The sequence below is a fragment of the Nilaparvata lugens genome, chromosome 2 (assembly GCF_014356525.2).
Source record: "Nilaparvata lugens isolate BPH chromosome 2, ASM1435652v1, whole genome shotgun sequence".
In the NCBI taxonomy this organism is placed as follows: domain Eukaryota; kingdom Metazoa; phylum Arthropoda; class Insecta; order Hemiptera; family Delphacidae; genus Nilaparvata; species Nilaparvata lugens.
In genome coordinates this window covers 93,271,226-93,298,944 of record NC_052505.1, presented here as the reverse complement: position 1 = coordinate 93,298,944, position 27,719 = coordinate 93,271,226, and the positions used below count along the sequence as shown (strand labels likewise).

The 27,719-nt window shown below is 34.7% G+C and overlaps 1 protein-coding gene across 1 annotated transcript; it reads left to right on the top strand.

The window, feature by feature from the left end:
• The first annotated feature begins 222 nt into the window (after positions 1-222).
• On the top strand, positions 223-27,719 carry LOC111048975 (protein takeout-like). The gene is made up of 6 exons (XM_039422130.1): positions 223-341; positions 14,408-14,497; positions 16,397-16,544; positions 20,471-20,604; positions 23,416-23,565; positions 27,126-27,719. Exons 1-6 carry the CDS (start codon positions 269-271, stop codon positions 27,275-27,277), a joined length of 747 nt encoding a protein of 248 aa, XP_039278064.1. The 5' UTR covers positions 223-268; the 3' UTR covers positions 27,278-27,719.

Here is a 27,719-nt window from a genome sequence, read left to right as displayed (position 1 = left end):
GAGACGATGCCTTCAGTGTCATCAAAACGGCAGGGGATGAGGTCTTACATTAGATTTGGCTAAAGACTAATACCAATTGTCTAACTAGATTTGACGTTATTCACCATTACACCTAACGATAATGTGTTAAAAGAAGAAGGTATGCTAAGGAGAGTGAGAAGGAAGGTGAAGGCCATCATGCCTGGGACCTGTTCTTAGCTATATAAAAGCTAGCGCTCACTTCATCAGCTCTGAATTTGACGCCGGGTAGGGACACAATTCACTAACCATGTATCGCACTCTAATTTTCAGTTGTTTAGTTACATTTTGCCTCATCAATGGCTCATCATCAATCAGACTACGTAAGTTGAACATTTAATTACATTCTTGAAGTTATCTTGTTATTGACGCTGATAATGATATTACTCAATATTTTATATTATGAAATTTTCATGTGTACGGGTATTAACTACATTGCCGTTATGAAAATTGATCACCTGATTCTAGTGTTCAGGTGCATCTGCAGTCTACTATTCAAAGATCTGAGCCAGCTGGTGACAGGACAATAAAGCTGGAGACACACGAGGTCTGCTATCTCTCCATAGTGAATGATTTAATAGAATCAACAGTTGCCAACAGTATGCAATTAAATAATCAAATTTTCTCGAATTTCGAGCAATTTTTTTCAATTTTAGGTGAAAATGTTACTGAACATTAATTGTAGAGATTTTCATGCTCAATCTTTTCCACTTGAAATTCTTCCACTTTTTCTTTCAATTGTATCTCAAGCCTGATAATTAGGAATCTAAGATCAAACTCTGCATAGATGGGGCGGAGCTCCTGAAATTTTTACAGATATGGAACTTGTGGGAGTTGATAGAGCTTATAAATGACTTTTCTAGGTATGAATTTGAATAAAATGTTTGGTGCCATTTTTGAGAAAATCGCGAAAAAACCCTGTTTTTGACAGAATTTTCGCCATTTTAGCCGCCATTTTGAATTGCATTTGATCGAAATTGTTCGTGTCGGATCATTATATTGTAAGGACCTTACGTTCCAAATTTCAAGTCATTCTGTTAATTGGGAGACGAGATATCGTGCACACAGACGCACAATCGCACATACACTCATACACACACACACACACACACACACACCAATACAGACCAAGACCGAAAAACCACTTAAAACGTATAGGAATTTGGAAATTGGGGTACCTTAGTTTTTTTCGGAAAGCAATACTTTCCAATGGTAATAGGGCAAAGAAAGTAAAAATTTTTAGCATCACTGATTGCTCTTTATTCCTCCTATAATCAAGATTTTTTTCTTATTCCGGATATTTGAGGAGTAGAAAAAAGGTTGATTGACCATTAGAATGCTTCTTGTACGGTCATTACACTTATCTTATTCATCCAGCCTTGAAGCTGCTTGCTCATTCTAGTTTATATCTATATCTCACTGTGCACCCTAGTATCAACTCATAATACTGGATGCTTCACATTTACATTGAATAAGAATTTCTTCCAGTCTTCTTCGCTTTTCCTCCGTGCAAATTCACCACACTGCCTAATCATTGCGATTCAGTGATTTTTTGCACCTCTGATTCCTGTCAAACCAGTTGATGGTCAAGAACCAAACACCACCCAAACTAATTTGAATTTGCAAACCAGTTTCTAATAATAATACTCAATCGAAAGTGCCATGCGTTTTTTTCTGTAAAACGCTAGGAGATAATAACAAGATAAAATACTCAAAGTTGAAATTAATCCGTCAATAAGGAACTCAGAAATGCATGTCTCAATTCTCAAGTTCCTCTACTCTTGTCTTCAATTACTTCTCTAAATTTCTAAGCTTTGACATTTCATAAATTTTTGATTCGTTTGTTTCGATTTTCATTCTAGAAAGAGTACTAGCTGATAGCCTACCATAAGAAACGTTGTATGGTACCCTACATAATTTATCATGATTCTCAGTGATGAAAAACAAGCATGAACATCTTCCAAACCTTGTAATTGTTTATTTGAATTGGTTTGTTTTGATTTTTATTCTTGATACAGAAGTCGACACCAAGAAACGTTCTATGATAGCCGTCATTTGTTTACTACAATAATACGAGTAATTATTAATTGACAATATAATTAAAAACATGAACATTATTAGGATTGGGTTAGGATATTTAGTTATTCGGGTTAGAATATTCTTCAATCCTAGATCACAGAGTAAAACTAAATAATGTTGTTTCGCCTATGGCTTGTTAGTTGAAATCTATTTTTCCCATCTGCTGGTAATGATGATTTAAGATTGATATCACGATTATTTAGTTATTGATATTGAAAGTTCTCCTCTCTCTCATTCAATTTACTTTAGTATTCTAGAAGCATATTGGAACCATATTCTATGGAGCATATTGAAAATTGAAAAATCGCTATTTTAGTAAACTGTTTGTAAATATCTTATTTCACTCAGTTGGATAATTTATAGGCCTACTCTAGTCACGTAGTGATTTTCATCCTTTGATATTGAATAAAGATATTGACGAATAATTCTTGATTTGATATAATCAAGTTTTTCTTACATACATATGTATTCTTATTATTTTTCAACAAAAAATTGATAATATATCTTCTAGGCAAATAAATACTCAAGAATCTTGTCATTAGACTTATAGCTTGTATATTGTATCTTGTAACCTCAGCGATTTACATGACGGCGATCGGACGATGGATTTCCACCATTTAACCAAGGGTTAACTTTTAACATTTTTTTCGCTCCCATGACTCTCGCAGAAGTGTGCACAAGGCTTTCATCTAGTAGAAAATGTTCAGTCGTGGTTATTGCAATAAGTTCAATTCAACATAATTTTATCGGAATAAAGGCAGCCCACGTATTTGTGGTTCATAATGGCAATATTCTCTTTGAGAAAATAATTTACAAATGATAATCCCATTTTCACAGATGGAAATCTACAATATTATCCCATAATATTCTTACTTCCACTGAATGGAAACAATCTGAATCATTATTATAGGTCTTCCGTTAGAGGATGCATCGTGGAAAATGTCTAGTTTAGGACTAGTAGAAATAGTTTTGAAGTGAAAAAATATTGGATCATCAAAACTAACATCGGTATCGTATTCTATGAAGGCAGGGATCCCATTCAATGAAGATACATACCGTATCTTAGAGATATTTTAAAGAACTATAAACATCTATAAATTAATATCTATGATACATATGAGAAAATCATATAAATACATGTTTTTCAAGCTCCATTAATTTGGTAGGTAATTGTGGATAATTACATAGGCTAGACAAAATCAGGATGTGAGTGGATTAGAATATAATATCAGGGCACCGAGCTTCGCTCGTTATTTATTTATTGACTATTGATAAATCGAACACAATTCTTTAAAATGATTGGGGAAGGACTAACAGGCACAGCCCAAAACTGTTTCTTCCCCGAATTTTGATTTATACACTATAAATAGTCCAGAAAGTAATATCAATTTTCAGTCCAAACATTTGAAAACAAAAAAGTTCTAATTTCGATTATTTACAAACCAAATTGAATAACAAAATAACACTCACTAATCACTTAAAACTGTAAAATAATGATCAACTTTGAAAAATCTGATATAGCCTCCTTTCATTTTGAATGATATACCATGTCATGTCAACAAATCAGATATTTTGATCAAGTTGATAAAAATTTCTAGATAATAATTAATATTGATTGGGGCACCGAGCTTCGCTTGTTATTTTTTTTATTGATAAAAAAATCTAAAATGATCGAAGAACTGAACAGAAACCTCTAAAATGATCGTGTTTATATTTCACCTCTGGCTACATGTTATCTTATGAATTTCGGGGATGAGATATTTTGATTTTCCACAGATGCACTGGCTCACTCACTTTTTTACTATCCACAGACGACGAAAGTCTCAGCTTTTTTTCCAAGGATGAATTAACCATTTAATGTCGTTCAGCTAGTTTTCCCAGGGATGAGACCTAGTGCGATCGAATTTTTATATCATAAACCTACTATGTTGCAAATTTCATCAAAATCGTCAGGGTCGTTTTCGAGATCCATTCGATATAAGTACATACCCTTATAACCATACAGGGTGGGTGATTTATACACTATGAATGGTCCAAAAAGTAGGTTAGGTATGTTCCATACACTTCAATTCATGTCCAGTTTTCAGTCAAAGCATTTAAGAACAGAAATGTTTTAATTTAGATTGTCTACAAACCAAATTGTATAACACAATAACACTAACTAACAAAATAAGAGAATGAGACCTAGTGCGATCGAATTTTTATATCATAAACCTACTATGTTGCAAATTTCATCAAAATCGTCAGAGTCGTATAAAATTTGTATAACTAACAAAATAACACTCACTAATCACTTAAAACTGTAAAATAATAATCAACTTTGAAAATTCTGATATAGCCTACTTTCATTTTGAATGATATACCATGTGATGTCAACAAATCAGATATTTTGATCAAGTTGATTAAAATTTCCAAATAATCGTGAGATCAGCTGGTTGATCCCACACATAAATTATGCACTCGTTCACTCTCTTCCATTACAGTATCGACAGATGACAGAATTTCCAGCTGTTTTTCCAAGGACGTATTTATGCTTTTAATGTCCTTCAGCGAGTTACCCAAGGGTTGAGACCTAGTGCAATCGAATCTTCATCATAAACCTACTTTGTTCCAAATTTCGAGCCGTTTTTGAGATCCGTTGAACATAAATATATACCCATATAAACATATAACCACATAACCAGATAACCATATAACCATATAACCATATAACCATATAAATAAATAAATACAGAAATTGCTCGCTTTATATAATGGGATATAAAAAAATGAATGTCTGTTTGTGTGTTTGTATGTTTGATTGTTTGTTTGATTGTTCGTTTGGTTGTTTGTTTGTTTGTTTGTTTGTTTGTTTGTTTGTTTGTTCCTTATGGACTCTTAAACTACTTGACAGAACGGCATGAATCTTTGGTAATACAGGGTCTGCATAACCGGACTGACCTCAGGAAATTTTGAAATTTTGGGTGGTTAGACGACGGAGCATCTCTCTGTAGTACTGGCCGTTCACAAAGAGTTTGTGCCACCCGGCCAAACTGGAAACGACCAGTACTACAGAGAGGTGCTCCGTTGACTAACTGCCCGGGTTCATCGAGTCCGTTCGGGGATTGCCGATTCGTGGATCCTCCATCACGACAATGGTCCATCGCACACCTGCCTGCTCGACACCGAGCAGTTGGCCAAACAGTCGAGGGTAACGTTGCCACATCCTCCTTACAGCTCGGATATGGCACCACCGGACTTCTTTTTGTTCCCCAAGATCAAGAGACAACTCAAGGGGACGCAGTTCGGGACTCTGGAAAACGTTCAACGTGCTACGACGAGGGCTCTAGACAGCATAGAGGTTGCTGACTGCCAGGGAGCGTTCAAGGATTTGAAAATCCGGTATTAGCGTGTTATCGACTCTAATAGGGACTACTTTGAAGATATCTGACGAAAAATTGTACATATTTTGCCAATAAAAAAATTCCTGAGGTCAGTCCGGTTACTTATTATACAGACCCTGTATGTTGTGTGAATATTGGGGATGGTTTCTGACCAGAAATTTTAATAAGGGGGTTAATAATAAATATTTATTAATCGATTTTACAGACCTATGTTTTCGAAATTTTCGGCCGAGCGGCTACCTATAATTTTAGCAACTAAAGTTACCAGCTGTATAATAAACACGTCACCCTGTGATAAATTGCGTACTGGTATTGAAACGGTAGTTTAGAGTTGAAGTTAGTGTAGTTGATTGGTACCAGCTATAGATAATCGTTCCTTTGAAGAACTATACAAATAATTATCACTCCCCTTCCCTATCATTGAGAAACTGGAAAATCTTAGAAAAAAATTTATTCGTCTCATGAAAGAGAGTTGTTCATATTGCATTCATTGATCAATCAATCAATCAATCAATCAATTCATTTATTTCACAAACAAACATAATACAGAATAGAAAAGAAAGATATAAAAAAAATGTGAAATAAAAGTGGACACCCCTAGGCATAAGCCCGATTGGGGTGTACTACTCCTAATAAAACAACTAAAAATACTCAGAGGAGTAGGCCGCTCCGCTCTGTAAATAAACTTGGCATAATAAATTATAACTTAAAAGAAAATACATTTTTTCTGCTACGGTAGCCCATCACATGAAAACAAGGATGAAGTAATTACATTATGAAAAATAAAAGGCATACAGAGATAAAACCAAAAAAATAGAAAATTTACAATGCAAAATGCATACTCTAAGAAAGGATATGTTAATTAGATTATTATTTAGGATTTAATAATAATAAATAATGGAATTTCTTCTATGAGAATATCATCTTACAATTTTCAGAAATGATTCACAGTCATTAACACTGAGCAGGTAGTTTTTCAAACATTTCAGAAATGAATGTGAAAGTTCCTGGCAATTTAGATAATGCGACACTAGATTGAACAATCTAGGACCATTTAGATCTCCTCTTAGGTTGAAAATCATATATTTAGTTTTTTCACTCATTACCATGTAATTCTTACTAAACCAGTAGTTTAAGACTCTCAAGTCGGCACTCATTTTCACATATAATGCATCGCAATCAATTCCTGAATATGTAAGTGCTGTATCATCTGCAAAAGCAGTCAATTTCCCATCTAGTTTAGCATTACATAGGTCATTGATATACACAAGAAATAGAATAGGCCCTAATACAGAACCCTGGGGCACTCCATATACAATGTCTTCAAAATTACTATAACATCCACCAATTCTTACACACTGCTTTCTGTTTGTGAGATAACTTTCAAACCATTTATAAGGTAAACCTCGTACTCCTGCTGCATACAACTTTTTCAATAATATTGAGTGGTCTACTGTATCAAATGCTTTAGTGATATCTACATACAGGGCTGAACATTTTTTACCTTCATTAATACTATTATAAATATCCTCAAGAAATGTAACCAGACCATCTTCGGTACTCAAGCCCTCTCTAAAACCAAATTGATTTTTACTAAAATAATCAAATCTTTTGAGAAAACTTATTAATCGTATTTTTATTATCTTTTCGAAAATCTTGGCAAAAACAGGCAACAGCGATATTGGGCGGTAACAATTCAATTCTTCTCTGTTACCATGCTTGAAGATTGGGATCACAATTGCAATCTTCAAACATTCAGGAAATTCACCAGTCTTCATGCTCCAATTGAAAAGTTCACTCAGAACTCCAGCAATATGAATGGCAATTTTTTTTACAATATAACTTATAATGTTGTCAATTCCAGGGGATTTATTGCTTTTTAGATCAGCTATTATTTTTAAAACTTCTGCTTCGTCAGTCGGAAATAAGAATAATGAATGTGGCATATCTTTACAAGTGAAGCGGGAATCTATTTCTTCGTGATCTTCTGTAAAAATAACTGAATTTCGTAACTGTTGAGAAATGTTAATAAAAAATGAATTGAATTCTTTAGCAATACGTTCTTTGTCAGTGACAGTATGCGAATTTACTACTAAGCTAGTAACTTCTACCTTGGGTTCTCGTTCTCCTATCAATCTATTTACTATTCTCCATTGATTCCTCACATTACCAGAACAATTATCAAATTCATTCATGTAGTACTCTTCCTTAGCTTTCCTCAAATCAGATTTCAACCTGTTTCTGAATGATTTGTAATACTCTTTAAGATTTACATCATATGGTCTTGAAATCATCAATTTGTACAATTTTTTTCTCCTATCAATACCTCTAAATAAATAATCTGAAATCCATGGAGTTAATTTATCAGGTAGTGCATTGGTACTACTTCTAGATTTACTATATTTACATTTTTCTATCAGATCTGATAACTGGCTGATGAATAAATCGAAAGCAGCTGAAACAGAACTCTTATCTAAAACTCTCTCCCATTGCAGCCTCTGTAATTCGGCTTCCAATTCATTGAAGTTTATCACCAAGTTACTTTTATTACTTGAATCTTTTATATTACAACTCCTTCCTATTTCCAGTTCTAGAATTATCATTGAATGATCAGTTATTCCAAGGTGTAATATATGTGCATTGTATTTAACTGTAAATTTCAATTGGCTAAATCGGATAAAACAGTGATCTAAACAACTTTGGGTATCACCTACTATTCTAGTTGGTTTATCAATAAGACAGTTTAGTCCGTGACTAGCCATCTGGCTGAGATAAGAATCAGATAATCTGTCATCAAGCAAAATATTACGATTGATATCTCCAGTGAAAATTAAATTCTTCCCTTTGAAAGGAGTTATCAAGCTACCGATATCTTCGATAAATTGTGCTAACGGAATACTGTGTAATCTGTAAACTGCTAAAATAATGAATTCAATGCTATCAACAGAGCAGGAAAGCTGCAAACAATCGGCTGACTGTATATCTACACCTCTCACTACGCTACATCTATATCGGGACTTGGCATAAACAACAACGCCTCCTGCTCGATAATTATCATTACAGAAACCAAATGAATTATACCCATCGATGCAAAACAGATTTATCTCATCTGTAGATATCCAAATTTCAGTCAAGATGATAAAGTCCGGAGACACTTTCATATTATTCAGCTCACTCAAAAACAAATCAAAGTTCTGTCTAAGACTTCTAATATTCTGATTTAAAAATACTAAACACTGACTAGAATCGGATATGAGTATTAAATTTAATTCTTATTATTTTACTCTTAACCAATTCGACTAATATATTCCTTGAAACACACAATTCAAATACGCAATTCTGAAGTGACTATGAATATGAACAGAATTTATTATTAAAATTTACTTTGAACTCTGAATAACAATAAGTCTGAAAAATAACTCTGAATAATAACCAAGACCATAAAATGAGTAGGCCTATTACATTTTGACCATTGACAGTTCTAAAGAAAACAATAATTGAAACCAGAAACTCAAATAAAAAATTGTTATAAAAGGAAATACATTTTATAAATTTACCGAAAAAAAATAATATAGGGAATTTATAAAACAAGTACATTAAGAATTTGAAAAGACTTACAGTTTTTCTAGATCTTCCATTTTCGTGACCGTGAACACAGATAAACCCTGTTCTTTCCGAAGAAAAATTTTTCCACCTCTAACCCATAAATAGCTATAGTTCTTTTCATTCTTCACTTTCCGAGCCGCACTGAACAAGGTACGTCGGGCTGGTGATAGGCACTCATTCAGGTAGACCGGCTCCGCTGGCTTCGCCGTCAGACCGATGTCGTGCGTGTTGAAATTACGCTTCACCCGTCGTTTCTGCAGCAGCTCTTCTGCATCCAGCCTCCTTACCATCCTGACTATAATGCCAGGATGCCTTCCGGAACCCACCTTGGAACGCAGGCGATGACAGGCGTCTATCATACAATCATTCACCGGGAAACCAAGCGATCGGCCAATATCTTTGACTATGGTGACAACATTTTCTCCTTTCTGCACTGGTACGCCGTGAATTTCGATTGTATTGCGTCGCGAATACTGCTCAGCCTCATCGACCCTCAACTGGAGATCAGCAATCTGCTTACGAAGTCCATTATTTTCACCTCGAAGCTCATTAATTGTTTCGTCTAACTTCGTGATTTCCTCCTTCTGGTCCTGTACGATTTTTTTAGTTTCAGCTAGCTCTTCGTGACAGGAGTTTAACGAAGTGCCGAGACTAGTTTCCACACGCTTGATATCTTCCTTGAGCTCGTTGACTAGTTTAAAATCATATGTGACAGTGGATTTGGATTCGAGCACCATACTCTTGCGTCGCAGCTGGGAGCACGGCGTGCATCGCCACACGTCGCCCTGATCCGACAAGTAGTTCACGTCGTCGGCGGATAGGTTGACGCACTTCCCATGAAAACTCTTATTGCAGTCACTACACAACACTCTCACTTTCACGTTCTTAAGTGACTTTAGACATACGTTGCAGATATCGGCCATTATATTTGTGTGATAACTAAACTTGTAATTCAACACAAAATACGTAAAGTCTATAGAATAATATTTCAAGCAGACCGTAACAAGAACACTTTTATCGAACTCCGCACTATCTAAGATAACGAGAGCGGCAGCAGCAGGCGTCCGTACGGCTCTGAGTCTCAATCATAACTGAGTGATGATCTCAATGAGTGATGAATGATGTAAATGATCATTACTGAAGAATGACAGACTAAATTAATTTTTTTCGAATTTAGCTTAGCTTAAAATATTCATCCTAAAATGGAAGAGGGAAAGAATATGGAATTCTGTGTAATTCATCGTACATCGCATATTTCCTGGACCATCTATTGATAATCAACAACTATGAAAACATTGAATTCATCTCTGAAACACTGATTTAACCCATCTTTTTTTTTAATTCAACACTTTACTGATAGATATTATTACTACCAATTGATTGAGAAGAATATGTTTTCGGAATAATAAATGCAGCATGACTAAGCACATAGGGAGTCCGTATTGAGATGTGAATGAAAATATTGATTGTAAGATAAATTTCATGATTCACCAAATAAAGTGAAGTGTGACTTGAGATACATTGACTTTTTGGCGGTACGAAGTTCGCCGGGTAAGTTAGTCAATAAATAAAAATAACGAGCGAAGCTCGGAGCTCCGATATTATTAGGATATCACAGCAATGAATCTGAAATGGAATTCCAATAGATGGGATTACACGTGATGTAATGACCAGTCTTTAGTTCAAGAATAGATTTATCAATAAAAGCTCAATATAGAGTTAAAAGAAATTGACTCTGATTACATAGTTTTCAGCTCTTTTTACGGACATTATTCAGATTTTAATTTCTGTGTCCTAGTATATTCGTAATATTATCGTAGAAAACATATTGTAAAATCTAAGTTGGTGTTTTTACTTTCCTTGCCCTATCACCATAGGTAAGGCAAGTATTGCTTACCGAAAAAAATTAAGGTACAACAATTTCTAAATAATTTCTATACATTTCCAGGCCCCCTGAGTCCAAAAAAGTGGTTTTTGCTTTTGGTTTGTGTGTGTGTGTGTGTGTGTGTGTGTGTGTGTGTGTGTGTATGAGTGTATGTGCGTCTGTGTACACGATGTCTCATCTTTCAATTATTAACGGAATGACTTGAAATTTGGAACTTAAGGTCCCTACACTATAAGGATCCGACACGAACAATTTCGATGAAATGCAATTCAAGATAGCGGCTAAAATGGCAGAAATGTTGTCAAAAAAAGGGTTTTCCGCGATTTTCTTGAAAATGGCTCCAACGATGTTCATCGAATTTATACCTAAAATAGTCATTGATAAGCTTTATCAACTGCCACAAGTCCCATATCTGTAAAAATTTTAGGAGCTCCATCCCATCTATGCAAAGTTTGATTTTAGAATTCCAATTGGCAGGTCTCAGATATAATTTAAACGGAAAATTCTGAGTGGAAAATCTCTTCAATTATTGTCAAGTGACATTTTCACCTAAAATTGAAAATAAGCTTGAAATTTGAGATAATGTGATTATTCAATTGCAAACTGTTGGCAACTGTTGATTGTATTAAAACATTCACTATGAAGAGATAGCAGATCTCGTGTGTCTCCAGCGTTATTGTCCTGTCACCAGCTGGCTCAGATCTTTGAATAGTAGACTTGAGATGCGCGTGAACACTAGCTTCAGGTAATCAATTTGCATAACGGCAAGGAAAGTTGTGTGAGTGCGCCACACCATATTTTTCTGAAGGTCATCTGGTATTTAGATTGATCAAACCGTAGTAACTACTAGTTATAATAATTATTCAATTCATGAAGGTCAGATCCAGGCTCAACTACTTTTTACTTCGCTCGATTTAGACAAGCAGAATGAAATGAATAGCTGATAAGAACACATTTCTGAATGGAGCGCATGTGAAATTACATGGTTCCACTAGTAAGTAGTTCAGTCAACAATACTTTATAGAGGGAAAAGTTTGGAACACAATTTTCAACTCCACAGCTCTTTTAAGGATAGTAAGAGAATTAACATATCAAAAATACTCACCCCTACACCCTGTGCTGAAGGGGTGGGGGTGGTTTGAGAGTACCATTTTCTCATTTTTCGCATATATCTCGGAAACTATGCATCTTATGAACATTTGTAAACGCATTCCCATACGACTGTTGCAGCAGTTTTAATTTCGAGTGTCTTTGTTTGGTAGGAAGTTTGGAAACACCACCTGTGTTTAGTTCCGCAGACGTTTCAATGGGTTCTCGATATGAAAATATTAATACTGAAGCACACTGCCAATTTATGATGACAGAATAGTGTGATATTCGAAGAAAGTCACTTGTTGCAAATCGTGAGATTTGACAGTCAAAACTAAAACTGCTGCAACAGTCGAATGGGAATGCGTGAAATAGTCGAATCATACATGACATGAAAGATAATAATATGCTTTACAATCTCGTAATCAGCACATTCTTGTTTTAATAATTGTTGAGAAGTTATAAGACTTGACAGAGCGAAAAATGGGAGAAAAACTGGTTTTTCGAAAATGCATCACTTTAGAGCATAAATATCTCGAAAAGTGTAGGATTTATCAAAAACCTCTACGAAACAAAACTTGTAGGAAATTTATTGCGCTTCATTTTTATGTAGTTGATTATTTCAATAAAACACATTGTTTCCATGATATAAGCATGTAAGTAATAAGTGTAAAATACAATTCTCAAACCACCCTCTACCCTGAGGTACCCTGAGTCCAAAAAAGTGGTTTTTGGGTATTGGTCTGTATGTGTGTGTGTGTGTGTGTGTGTGTGTGTGTGTGTGTGTGTGTATGAGTGTATGTGTGTCTGTGTACACGATACCTCATCTACCAATTAACGGTGTGACTTGAAATTTGGAACTTAAGGTCCTTTCCCAATAAGACACGAATCCGATCCGACACGAAAAATTTCGATCAAATGCAATTCAAGATGGCGGCTAAAAAGGCGAAAATGTTGTCAAAAACAGAGTTTTTCGTGATATTCTCGAAAACGGCTTTAACGATTTTGATCAAATTTATACATAAAATAGTCATTGATAAGCGCTATCAACTGCCACAAGTAAAAATTCTGTAAAAATTCCAGGAGCGCCGCCCCATCTATGCAAAGTTTGATTTTAGATTCCCTACTATCGAGCTTCAGATACAATTCAAACGGAAAAGATTGAGCATGAAAATCTTTGCAATTCATGTCCAGTAACATTTTCACCTAAAATTGAAAATAAGCTTGAAATTCCAGAAATTGTGATTATTCAATTGTAGACTGTTTGTAACTGTTGATTCTATTAAATCATTCACTATGATGAGATAGCAGATCTCGTGTGTCTCCAGCGTTATTGTCCTTTCACCAGTTGGATCAGATCTTTGAATAGTAGACTTGAGATGCGCGTGAACACTAGCGTCAGGTGATTCATAGCGTTCATAACGTCAAGGAAAGTTGTGTGAGTGCGCCACACCAGATTTTTACTTTCCTTGCCCTATTACCATAGGTAAAGTATTGCTTTCCGAAAAAAATAAGGTACCCCAGTTTCCAAATTTCTATACGTTTCAAGGTCCTCTGAGTCCAAAAAAGTGGTTTTTGTGTATTGGTCTGTATGTGTGTGTGTGTGTGTGTATGAGTGTATGTGCGTCTGTGTACACGATATCTCGTCACCCAATCAACGGAATGAATTGAAATTTGGAACTTAAGGTCCTTACACTATAAGTATCCGACTCGAACAATTTCGATCAAATGCAATCCAAGATGGCGGCTAAAATGGCGAAAATGTTGTCAAAAACAGAGTTTTTCGTGATTTTCTCGAAAACGGCTTCAACGATTTTGATCAAATTTATACATAAAATAGTCATTGATAAGCGCTATCAACTGCCACAAGTCCCATATCTGTAAAAATTCCAGGAGCGCCGCCCCATCTATGCAAAGTTTGATTATAGATTCCCCACTATCGAGCTTCAGATACAATTCAAACGGAAATTCAAATGGAAAAGATTGAGCATGAAAATCTTTGCAATTCATGTCCAGTAACATTTTCATCTAAAATTGAAAATAAGCTTGAAATTCCAGAGATTGTGATTATTCAATTGCAAACTGTTGGCTACTGTTGATTCTAATAAATCATTCACTAAGAAGAGATTTGACCTCGTGTGTCTCCAGCATTATAGTCCTGTCACCAGCTAGCTCAGATCTTTGAATAGTAGACTTGAGATGCGCGTGAAAATCAGCGTCAGGTGATTCATAATGTTCATAACGGCACGGAAAGTTGTGTGAGTGCGCCACACCAGATTTTTATTTTATTAGACTCCGCTACTCTCATGAAGGAATGTGATTGATCATATAACTCTTTCTTTTTCAGCTCAATATATAAAGCCCTGCAAAATCGATGCCACTCTAGACGATTGTGCATTGAAGAGTGGAAGAATAGCCATTCCCAAGTTAGTCAATGGTGAGTGGGATTTTCATTATTATCAGTCAATAGTCATATTATGTCATTTAAATGTATAAGCACCTTAGCGAACAGATCATTTGATTCCTCACTCCAGTGATTTGTGATATCAATATTAGCTTAAGTAGTTCACAAATGAATTATGGGATAAACTCTATAAACGCTTGTCTTATAAACACATAGAATATAAACACATAGCTTGGCACCATAACATAGCACCAGAGAGAAGTCTGTACTTCTTAGATCTTCCCTTAGTTAATAATTGGCGTATTCCATAGTAGTTGTGCTTGATTCTCCAAACTCCGTTGTTGGCCTGTTATGGAGCTCGACCGACCGTCAGTGCGTACGTCAGTCGCGCTTGTCTTTTCCATTGATATTCCATGTATCCGTACAGAGCAGGACTGACGGCACGCATGCGTACGGTCAGCACCATGCGTTTCACACTGCGTAGGAAGACCATCGGTCGACCGACGCGCTATTGAAGCAAATAGAAGCTTTCACAGCTGTACTGATCAGTAGCGCGATCGCAATATAACCAATGTGCTGACACCTCTGCCCGACAATTAGCTGATATTGAATTGAATAGCATAATGAATGAATTCAATTAATAGTGTCATATTTCAATTCAGAGTTTTTCTATACATTTCTCTAATCATTTCTAAATTTTTAATTGGAAAAATCATATATTGTTAATATTATCTACATTTATTTGATCCGTAGCTTAAAGTGACTGCAATCATTCCCAATGGTGATACAAGCTCGAAATAACTCATCAAAATTTCTGATGGACATTTAGAAGTAGTTGAAAAATTTATCTCCATCCTCAAGCAATGATGTGAATATGGTACAGAATTCCCCTTGAAATGCTCTTTGGCGACCATCGGGTGAACTTGATATCTTCATATTTTAATCTTTCGTTTACGAAGATAATAAGCTGCAATTAAACAATATGTAAATGCGTCCATTTTGTGAGTTAGAAAAACTGATGTATTGATGCGTATGGAAGGGTTGTGCATACGCACTGATGGTCGGTCGAGCTCTGAATGGGTAAAACTGATTTATGGATGCGTATGGTCAGGATGGTACATACGCACTGACGGTCGGTCGAGCTCTGTAACCGGCCCTAGTGTTGGGCCAAAATTTTTTCGAAGAATCTTGTTTTCAAAAACAATAGTTGAAGATACTTTAGATCGTTCCTTAGTTGAAGATAAAGTCCCTACTTTAGATCTTCCTTTATCTCTGATAGCACATAAGTTAGATGACCTATGTTAGCCGTAGAACACAAACAAATTTTTTTTATTGGAAAATGTGTATTTATTGTTTTTTCTATCTGTATTTACTTTTTTGAGAAATTTGCCGAAAAAGGGATCCTACAAATCACAGTTGCTTCTTGCTGGAATACCCACTTCTCTAATTTACCTTTACCTTTGTAGTAACCTTTGTAGTAAGATACGTACAGACATATGCGCCACGAACACGCGCATTTCAATTTTCATCAGCATAGCATTATTCTTATTACATCCGTATCTTACTGTTTCTGTGAAATGTGAGATGCGCATAAGTCTTCACGCACCTTAACCTTCACAGTTTTTCATGGGATCTCAAGTAGAGCTCAAGATGAAACTCTCAAGCTCTGACTCTAGCTCAAGTTCTCAAGCTCTATCTACACTCAAGCTCTGTCTTCTCAATTTTAAAAATACATATTTTCAGGCTTCTTTACTCAATTCAAGCTGCTTTACAGACAATAAAAACAGGTCCTGCAAATTAGCAATGCAAATGCTGATTGCAAATTGTAAATACAATTTTTTATAGATTTAATTCAATACTTCCATAATAATTATTATTATTGGATAAACGTGTATTTATTAATCCACTTTATTTTCCTGTAATTTTTCATAGGTGACAGGAAATACAAGATCCCAAAATTGGATCCGTTCCAAGTCAAAAGCTTTATTATGGATCATGGCTCAAAACAAATCGGTCTGAAACTGGAAATGTTCAACTCGCTCCTGATAGGATTGAAACATATCAAATTTACTGCCTCCCGGTAAGTTTTTTTGGGAGCTATAACTTCTTCATCTTGTTTGTTAATGAATAGTAGCTCATTCTGAATAATCAGCTTGTATGGTAATGCGCGTTGCTCATACTCATATAAAATGGAAAAGAGCAAAATATAATAAAACTGACACTTCATAAACCAATATCGGGGCACCGAGCTTCGCTCGTTATTTATTTATTGACTTTTGATAATAATTGTAAACCAAACACAATTCTTTAAAATGATTGGGGAAGTACCAACAGCACAGCCCAAAACTGTTTCTTTCCCGAATTCTGATTTATACGCTATAAATAGTCCGGAAAGTAGGCTATGTTCCATACACTCGAATTCACATTCAATTTTCTGTTCAAACATTTGAAAACAAAAAAATTATAATATTTAGATTATATACAAACCAAATTAAATAACAAAATAACATTCACTAATCACTTGAGTTGCAAGCACTTCGAAATAAGAAAAAAACAATAAATCTATTTCGTCAGTCAACAAAAGAGACGATCCTATTGTGCCACAGAGAGCTGTAATAAATGACAGTAGAGTTAAGGAGATCCAGAGTTATGCTGATAAGCTGAAAAATAAAGTACCTATCAACAGTAACGAAAAGTCAAGTCTTCAAGATTACAACTTGAGTAAAGATTTGGAACTGAGCATTACAACTCAACTTAAATTGATTCTTGAGAAACTAGTTGTGCAAGAAGGCCTGAATAAATCAATTTTAAGTAGGTTAGAAAAACTGGAAAATATTTCAGTTCCAGAAGTCATTCACAAGAAGCATGGAAAATAGATTCAAAATTATGACTTGGAATGCTAATGGATTACTACAGCACAAGATGATCTATTAGCAATTCTAATTGAGCATAAAATAGATGCCTGTCTCATTTCCGAAACTCATTTCACCAAAGAATCCTACTTTAAAATTAGAGGGTACAAAACGTACCATGCCATACATCCCAACAACAGCGCTAGAGGCGGAAGTGCGGTTATTGTAAGAGAAGAGCTAAACCATCACGAGTTCAAGGAGATAGAATTGCAGGAGTTCCAGTCGATTTCAATCAAAGTCAAACTTATCGGTAGACCATCTGGTACGATCACAATTGGAGCCGTCTACTGTCCACCACGATTTAATTTGAAGAAGATAGAATATATTGATTTCCCAAGCAACTTCACAGGAAAATTTATCATCGGAGGAGACTTCAATTCAAAGAATACACAATGGGGGTCCCGACTGACCACAACTAAAGGAAAGGAGCTATTACTGGCTGTTAATGAATACCACTGCGATGTTCACTCAACAAGGAAACCAACTTACTGGCCAACAGACAAAACAAAAATTCCAGACCTGAAAGATTTTTCATCACAAAAAATATTTCACCAAACTGTGTTGAAGTTGGAGAAAAATTTGATCTCATCTCTGACCATTCGCCAATAGTTTTGACAATGCACAGTGCAGCTGTTAAAAAAGAAATGCCACCTAGACTCACCAACAGGTACACAGATTTAGAAACTTTTAAAAATATGATAGACTCTAAAATGGACTTGAACACATCTCTGCAAACTATAGATGAACTAGAAAGTGAAGTCCAGGAGTTTGTAATCAATATCCAACAATGTGCCTGGGAAAATACACCACTACTTCAAAGCAGGATTTTCAAAGGTAATTGCTATCCTGTAGCGGTAAGAGAGTTGATAGAAAAAAGAAGAAGAACAAGAAGATCATGGCAATCAACAAGAAATCCAAGAATTAAAACAGAACTTAATAGAATTACTAATGAACTGAGAAAGATGATACAGGATGTAAAACAACATGATATCAATAAATACTTAGAAGAGTTAACCAATGAGTCTACTACAAATTTTTCATTATGGAGATCAACCAGGAACTGAAGAGACCTCTTGAACAAGTTACACCGATAAGGAAGAATCAAGATTGCTGGGCAAGGAGCAATAAAGAGAAAGCCGATTTGTTTGCTGATCATCTGGAAAAGGTTTTCTCACCTCATGAGGAAACAATTATAGATGAGAATCCTCATCATCTTGGAGCAGGAGTTATCACTCCAACATCGCCAAGGAGGTAGAATATGAGATTAAAAATTTGAGCAGAAAGAAAACGCCAGGTTTCGACTTAATAACTGGAGAGATTCTACAGGAGCTCCCAAGAAAAGCAATTGTGAAGCTATGCCATCTCTTCAACGCTTCATTCCGATTGAAATATGTGCCAAGTTTCTGGAAGGTAGCCGATGTCATCATGATACCAAAACCTGGAAAGCCACCACATGATGTAACCTCGTATAGGCCAATTTCACTACTGCCAGTAATATCAAAATTATTTGAGAAACTTCTACTGAAAAGATTAAAGCCTTATCTGGACGATAATGAATTAATACCAACCCATCAATTCGGATTTCGAGATAAACATAGTACAATAGATCAGGTGCACAGAACAACAAATATTATTGAAAATACATTGGAGGAAAAGAAAGTTTGCTCTGCAATTTTCCTTGATGTAGCACAGGCTTTCGACAAAGTATGGCATTCAGGATTGTGCTACAAAATGAACCAGTTCTTACCAACAGAATACAGTCTGATACTGAAATCATATCTTCAAGACCGTTATTTCAGGATAAAACAAGATGATGCTTTTTCATCTCTCAGAGAAATCAGGGCTGGAGTTCCTCAAGGAAGTGTGCTGGGTCCCCTCTTGTACCTCCTATACACATCTGATATACCTCAACCCGAAAACGTAACAGTAGCAACATTTGCTGATGACACAGCAGTTTTATCAGTTGGTGAAACTGTTGAAGTTTCTACAGAGAAATTGCAGGTGGCAGTCAACAGAATCAATGTTTGGACAAAACACTGGCTTATAAAATTGAATGAAGCAAAATCAGTTCAAGTCAACTTTACAAACAGAAGAGTTCAATATATCCCCTTAACACTCAATGGGAATATTGTACCCTACTCCAACACTGCAAAGTATCTAGGCATGACGCTGGATGCCAAGCTTAGATGGAAGGAGCATGTGAAGAAGAAAAGAGAACAACTTGGCATAAAATTCAAGACAATGTACTGGCTACTTGGGAGGACATCAAAGTTGTCAAATTATAACAAATTGCTTCTCTACAAGCAGATTCTCAAGCCGGTGTGGACCTACGGAATTCAACACTGGGGCTGCACCCGACCATCCAATATCGACATCATCCAGCGCTTCCAGAACAAAGTACTGAGAAGTTGTGTAGACGCTCCTTGGTACATCAGGAACTCTGATCTTCACCGCGACCTGGGAGTGGCGACAGTCATCAGTGAAATCCAAAGATTTGCAGAAAAACATGAGAAAAGACTTCATCAACATGTGAACGTGGAAGCAATCCAGCTGCTCAACGTTCACCGAGTTTTCCAAAGAATGAGACCTAGTGCAATCGAATCTTTAAATCATAAACCTACTATGTTCCAAATTTTGTGAAAATCTTTAGAGCCGTTTTCGAGATCCGTAAAACATAAATAACCAGATATAAAAATAGCCAGTTATAAAAATAACCAGATATATACAGACTTTACTCGCTTAATATAATAGGATATTTTGAATTTCATAGTTTAGTTAGAATACATCACCCATATAATTTCATCAATATTGAACAAATATTGTGTTGTCAGGAAAAACAGAATATAAGCAATGGCAATATGTGAGAATAATTTCACATCTTATAGTCAGGTTTTTAATTCAGGGAGCAATTAAAGAATCTATGATTGAATTGATAGTCGTCATGTATGTGAAATTGTTCAATGTTATTCATTTCACAACAAAAATAGTACATATTGTACCTTATACATCAGTGATTTAATCACTGATAGATGGATTAATTAATATATTTTCAATGATACTTTTCAAATATGTATTGCAATCGTTAATTTTCCAGAATGGACATGAAGAAAAGGCACATTGAATGGGATCTTATTGTGCCAAAGCTGGAAGTGTTCGGAGAGTATAAGGTTGATGGCAAAATTTTTGTTCTACCAATTGCTGGAAATGGAAACGGAAGTATGACACTGAGTGAGTACGAATTTGGAAAAAATAGTAGATATGTGAGAATAATCATCAACCAAACCAATTCAAAAATGACAATCTCAACTAAACATAAGCTTAGCATGTAATTCATACATTTAAAATTCTGCTGATTTATTTGATACGTGAACTTAATCGATGAATTTAATGATACTGAATAAAAGGACTAGATATGGTCCAACCATAGATTAGTTAAAAAATCGAGATACCGGTCTCGGTTATTACACCATTATCAATCATTGGTAAACAAAAAAGATTTCCAAAAAGAGATTACCAGAGATTGAAAATAATTGTGTAGCAACAGCGGTACCTCAATTTCTCAATAAATCTTTGTTCGGTAGTCCAGGCAACAAATGCTCGAAAAAGGTTAAGAGGGAAAAAAAGTTTGGAACACAATAATTTTTTACCCCGCAGCTCTTTTAAGGATAGTGGAGGGGGTAAACATATCAAACGTCCTCATTCCCACCCACTGTCCTAAGGGGGTGGGGTGGTTTGAAAGTATCATATTTTGGTTTTTTGCACATATCTGGAATAATATGCGTCTTTTGGAAATAGTTGTCCAAAAAATTAAAGCTTACAAATTAGCCAACAAGTTTCATTTGAAACATTTTTCCATATCTCTTCTAGTTTTCTAGGTATGAGCTCTTCAAGGTGTCACATTTTTAAGGAAAACCCTTCCGGCTCCGATTTTTCATATTTTTGGCCTTATTACTTTTTAACGATAGATTGAAAAAATCCGTGCTAATCATGAGTTCATAGAGCATCATAGTCTCTCCAATTTTATGTATTATATAATCATTTCACGCATCTCCCTACGATTGTTGCAACTGTTATAGTGTTGAGTGTAAAATCTTCAGTTTAACAACAATAGATCAATTGACATGAAAATTTGGAGGGATCGTTCGAAACACATTATTTGACTTCGCAGCTCTGTTTGGACTAGTTGAAAGGTGAACATATCAAAAGTCCTCTTTCCTACCCCTTGTGCTTAAGGGATGAGAGTGGTTTAAAAGTTTCGTTTTCTCATTTCTGACTTATACGCATGTATCTTGGAAAAAATGCATTTCAGCGACATGACTATCTAAACAAAAATGAAGCTATATAAATTTCCTACAAGTTTTGTTGAGTTGAGTTTTGTGATATCTTCTTTAGTTTTCGAGATATTTACTTTTAGAAGTATGAAATCTTTGAAAAGACTGTATTTCTTCCAACATTTTGTACTCACAGGGCTTATAACTCAACAACCTTGCGTTGAAAAAATAGGTACTGAACGATGGGTTGTAGAGCATTCAATCTCTTCAATTTGATGTATTAATTCACCTTTTTATGCTCTTCATCAATTGTTATAGCAGCTTTAGTGTTTAGTGTGGAATTCTCAATACATCTTCGAGAGTTTACACCTAGAAAACTAGAAGAGAAGTCGGAAAAATGTTCCAAATGAAACTTGTAGGCTATGGAATATGAAAACAGTTTCAAATGAAACTTTTTGACTATGGAATATGGAAAATTGTTTCAAATGAAACTTGTAGGCTATAGAATATGGAAAATTGTTTCAAATGAAACTTGTAGGCTACAGAATATGAAAATTGTTTCAAATGAAACTTGTAGGCTATGGAATATGGAAAATTGTTTCAAATGAAACTTGTAGGCTATGGAATATGAAAGTTGATCGAATGAAACTTGTTGGCTATGGAATATGAAAATTGTTTCAAATGAAACTCGTAGGCTATGTAATATGAAAATTGTTTCAAATGAAACTTGTTGGCTATGGAATATGGAAAATGTTTCAAATGAAACTTGTAGGCTATGGAATATGGAAAATTGTTCCAAATGAAACTTGTAGGCAATGGAATATGAAAATTGTTTCAAATGAAACTTGTTGGCTATGGAATATGAAAATTGTTTCAAATGAAACTTGTTGGCTATGGAATATGAAAATAGTTTCAAATGGAACTTGTAGGCTATGGAATATGGAAAATTGTTTCAAATGAAGCTTGTTGGCTATGGAATATGGGAAAATGTTTCAAATGAAACTTGTAGGCTATGGAATATGGAAAATTGTTCCAAATGAAACTTGTAGGCAATGGAATATGAAAATTGTTTCAAATGAAACTTGTTGGCCATGGAATATGGAAATTGTTTCAAATGAGACTTGTAGGCTATAGAATATGGAAAATTGCATCAAATGAAACTTGTAGGCTACGGAATATGAAAATTGTTTCAAATGAAACTTGTTGGCTATGGAATATGGAAAAATGTTTCAAATGAAACTTGTAGGCTAATTTGTAAGCTTTAATTTTTTTTTTAATTTTAATTTTGACAAAAATTTTCTAAAGATATGTTCGAGATATGTGCAAAAAGACAAAATATGGTACTTTCAAGCCACCCTCACCCCCTTGGTACAGGGGGTAGGAGTGAGGACTTTTGATATGTTTAGCCCCTTACTATCCTTAAAAGAGCTGCGGGGTCAAAAATTGTGTTCCAAACTTTTCCCTCTGTAATCTTTCATTGACGGGCGATATCTAGTATTCTCAATCAATATGAATAACTACCACAATATCAACTTCACAACTATTCAGAAAGCGGAAATTGAATTATAACTTTTGAACAAAATCACTGACTAATAAATAAAAAATAACTTTGCATGCAGCAAAAGATAAGACTGTTTTTAATTTTTTTTTTACTGTCAAAATTTCAAAATTGATCAAATCAATTGAGATGATTAAATTCATTTGGTAGCTCTATTAGAAGATATAACTTTCAAGCTCAACTTAATATGAAATTTTCAATCTTTTTCAGTTAACCTGAATGCAACTTTTATCGTTGATTTCGATAAAGAGAAGAGAAATGGCAAGGATTACATCAAAATTATGTCAAACAGAATTAAGTTCGACTGTTCAAGATTGTACTTCAAGCTCGATCATCTGCTCAACAGAAATAAACTTCTTGGTGAGTTCCTTAATACTCTATACTCTATATTCCACTCATTGCTGTTAAGAGAGACTCAAGTCACTACTCACATAATAAATTTTGAATTACAGAACAGAGGTGCATAGATTCTCGTCTATATCTATAAAAGGCTAAGTCCCGACAGACTGAAATCACACCACAGCCTAAACTACTGAGCCTAAAATCTTGAAATTTTGCACAATTGTTTTATTGTTTATGGTAGCCTCAAGACATCCACTGAAAAAGAATTTTCAAAAATTTGCCCCCCTGAGGGAGCTGGGGCCCCCCAAATATATTGTACTTTTTAACCGCTCATTGCACAGCAAAGTCATGAGGAACTTTTTTGTTCAGCTACGAGAAAAAAATTGGATCTCTGCAGGAATATTCCGATCAGGAGCACAGGGGGGGCCAAGAGAGGGCATTTTTCGAAAATTTTGATGTAAAATCGCACTACAGCTAAAACTAATTGGCCTACTGACTTGGAACTTTGCACAAATATTTTTCAAACATGATAGACGCGCACTAAGAAAGGATTTTGAGATATTTTGCCTCTAAGGGTTTCAAAGGATGAAAAAGGATCCTATTAAGTAAGCTTATGAACATGGTAAGGTTAACGCCATATGGAACTGAGATAATTGACACATTAACAACAAATTATCTAAATTGACAACTTTCGTATTTACTTGTGATCTATCGATATCAATATAATTATTTGTCTTGTGTCATGTAATGACATCGTGAGAGGAAATAGTTGTTGGAATCGTGAGGCAGCTGTTGGAATATTATGTTTTTTCCGATTTAGTCTTTAGCTGATTTTGAAACATGAAAATATCAGGCCCAGTAGCACAAAAGCCTGATCAATTTCAATCATGATTGAATTTCATGAGAATTAATTAGAGCAGGGTATTTTTTCAATAGAAGGTTTCTCTGATTGGTTCTCGTGGTATTTAGTTTCTAAATATCAAATTAACGGATTAGGAATTAACAGACAAAGCAACTGGCTTTCTCAAGGCCATGGCTGCGTACATAGAGCAACAGAGGTACCAATAAAACAGAGAAGCTGAAGAAATTAGTCGCATTTCTATCACCTCAATGAACATTACATTAAACTACCATATGTTTGGAGAGATCGATTTCAAATGTCTTCTTCTATCATCCGGTCACTCTGAACCCATTCTTCCAGATTCTCCATGAATACTACAATGTTTTAAAATAAGGTCGCCAAGTTTGGTAACTCAACTACAGTTATTATAATCTGTTTCATTTGCTCACACTCTCTTACGTTTTCAACAGACTATGGAAAACCTTTTCATGATCAGCTGCAACTTAAGGGACCAATAATCCTTTCTCAAGGAACTTCAGCGAATCATCTCAGAATTGAGACCTGTTCCAAAACGATGCCTTTGTCGCAAACCCATTATATTCCTGATTTAATCAAAATCGTTAGAGTCATTTTCGAGATCCGTCCGACATTCATACATATCCACAAACACACATATTCCAACAGAAATTGCTATCTTAGTGAATTTCATTCAATGAGAGCTTATTTCACATAATAATAACAGCTGGCATCAAAAGCAAAAATGTCAAACATAATTGAAATTGAAACAGTAGCGATCATCAACATTATTATCTTCATCTGATCTAGAGTAACCAAATTATAGTAAGATTCACATCAATGTGTCAGCATTGTTTGAAAGGGGAGCATTGATGCTATTAATGAGGAATACTGACAGTCAACGAACTGTTATGCATATTCTCCAATATTTTTAGAACAAACAATCAATGTTTGGGAACAATTGATTCTTGGGAAAAGCGCCTTACTTTTATGGAAGATATTTTCATATTAGGAAAAGTTGAACAACAGCTATTAGGCCGTTTTAATAAAATACTTCTTTCTTCCGCCAAAGTTAGATTTTGGCCGAATTTTCTCATTCTTAGCAAACAGATTCCACAACGTACACTTCTGAACTTTTAAAAATACCCTCCATAATATCATACTGAATTATTACAATTTCATCGAAATTGTTTGAGCAGTTTTCGCGATCTGTCGGATATAGAAACAAAATTAGAATAGAATAGATTTCAAAAATTAGATAGAATAGGATCAAATGTTAGAAGCAACTCCCGTCATAAAAGTTTGTTTTATGAAAAATCAAAATTATCTTTATCTCTAGGAATAGCTCTGATTAAAGCAGCAGTGTCCAATCAATTTGTTCTCGATAAATGCATTTCAATTAGTTCTTCAGGTTGATGCCAACCGAATAAAGTCAACTCAACTTAATGCCAACCTGACAAAATTATTAATTTAGTTGCCAGTAACAACAAACTGTTCAGAAGAGGTACTCTCTCTAGATTATAGTTCTTTAGTAACATATGATATGGACATTTCAATTATAATTAAGAGATTGGGAGAAGAAGAATTATACATGCTAAAAGACTAACTTTAAATCCTTAAAAACCACCTTTAGAGTTGAAATATCGCCGAAAGATCTCTTAGTGAGCACCTAGGACTTATAAGGAAGCTATATTTCAAGTTTTGTTGCAATCCATCCAGTCAGTGAGATAAGAATTTCATGAGTATAAGATTATGCCAGTATATATAATATTATGATAATGCCGGTATTTTTATATGAATAGAAAAAGTATTTTATCCAATAATTGGTATTTCGTAGGCCTATAATTATATTCAGGTACAAAATGTTTTATCATTCTTCCACGAGCAATACCAAGAATTATTTTGTATTCTATACAGATAAAAAATAATTTCCGATTTATTTGGTTTTAAGCCTCTAGTGAATTGTGGAAATCATCTGCACAGAGAGGAGAGATTGCAAGAATAGTTTTACACTAGTGGATGTGGGGGATAATGTATGAACAAAGCCTTTACGCCTTTTAGGTGCCAGACGTCTTTGCCTTGCTATCAAAACTTTCAGACGTATCGTAATTAGTTTTTTGTTAGTGTTTGATTTTCTATCCATGTTTTCCAAATTTGCAAACGATCTAATACAATTTTGTTCTCCATAACTCACTACTAGAGGTAGACTTTGATTTAATTAGCAAAATAATTCATTGTTTATTTTTTTCTTAATTTAAAATATGATGGTTCCCCAAACAGGACTTTTAGTCCTCGGGGTACTTGAAATTATTTATTCTTCTATTGTGATTTCTTTGTGCAACGTGTAATTGTATTATTTCATTATCTTTATTTCTATAATTTGCTATATTGTTGTGATATACTCCACTTTTCATAATTTCTGATTATGTGTAATGTATCAATTGGAAGGATGAATGAATTTATTATTTCCCCCCCCCTTCTTCTTTCCAAAGAAGTCTATCTATAGATAATAGAAACATTGCACTCTATGATGTGTTAATTGGATCTAAGCTTGGCTCTCCCAATTCAAAATTTGAATGAATGTGAAAGTAAACATATTTATATTCTTTATTACTTGGAATAGTGCGGTTTATTTGCCCCATTATTTACGTTCATTTCTCATTCTGAATTTTGATAATTCATTCGTTTAGAAGTGACTTCAATAATCTTGTTGTCTGTATAGGTGACAACTTGAACCAGTTCTTGGACGAGAATTGGCGCGAAGTGTTGAACGAGCTTGAAGATTCCATAGCAACTCCCATTTCCGAAATATCCACTGCGATACTCAAAGGAATTGTAAACGATATTCCTTTCGATGAAGTCTTTTTGAAATGATAAATGCAACCTGCAAAAATTTATTTCAACAAAAATTTCACCTACAAATGTACTGATATTCAACGTTCTCCACTCTGATAAAAATTATTATTTATTTCAAGATACATAATGAAAATAAATTTACAATCTACATAAGATTTTCATCAACATTTTTATTTTAATACTTAAATGTATATTTCAATCCATGCAATTGAATCAGTTTATATATTATTCGGTATTGACATAAGACTTGAGACATAAGAACTGCTTTGGATTGTTGATAAATTTGAATCTTAAGACTCAGATTTTTAATGAATAAACACAATTAAAATTTCTGTCAAGTTTCATGAGGGAATCTACAAAAAATATGATGTTCAAATTAATTAGATAGGATAAATCTAGGGATCATAGAAAATGGAACCCAATTTAAAGATTATAGACTTTTCATTTCTCTTTCACATAA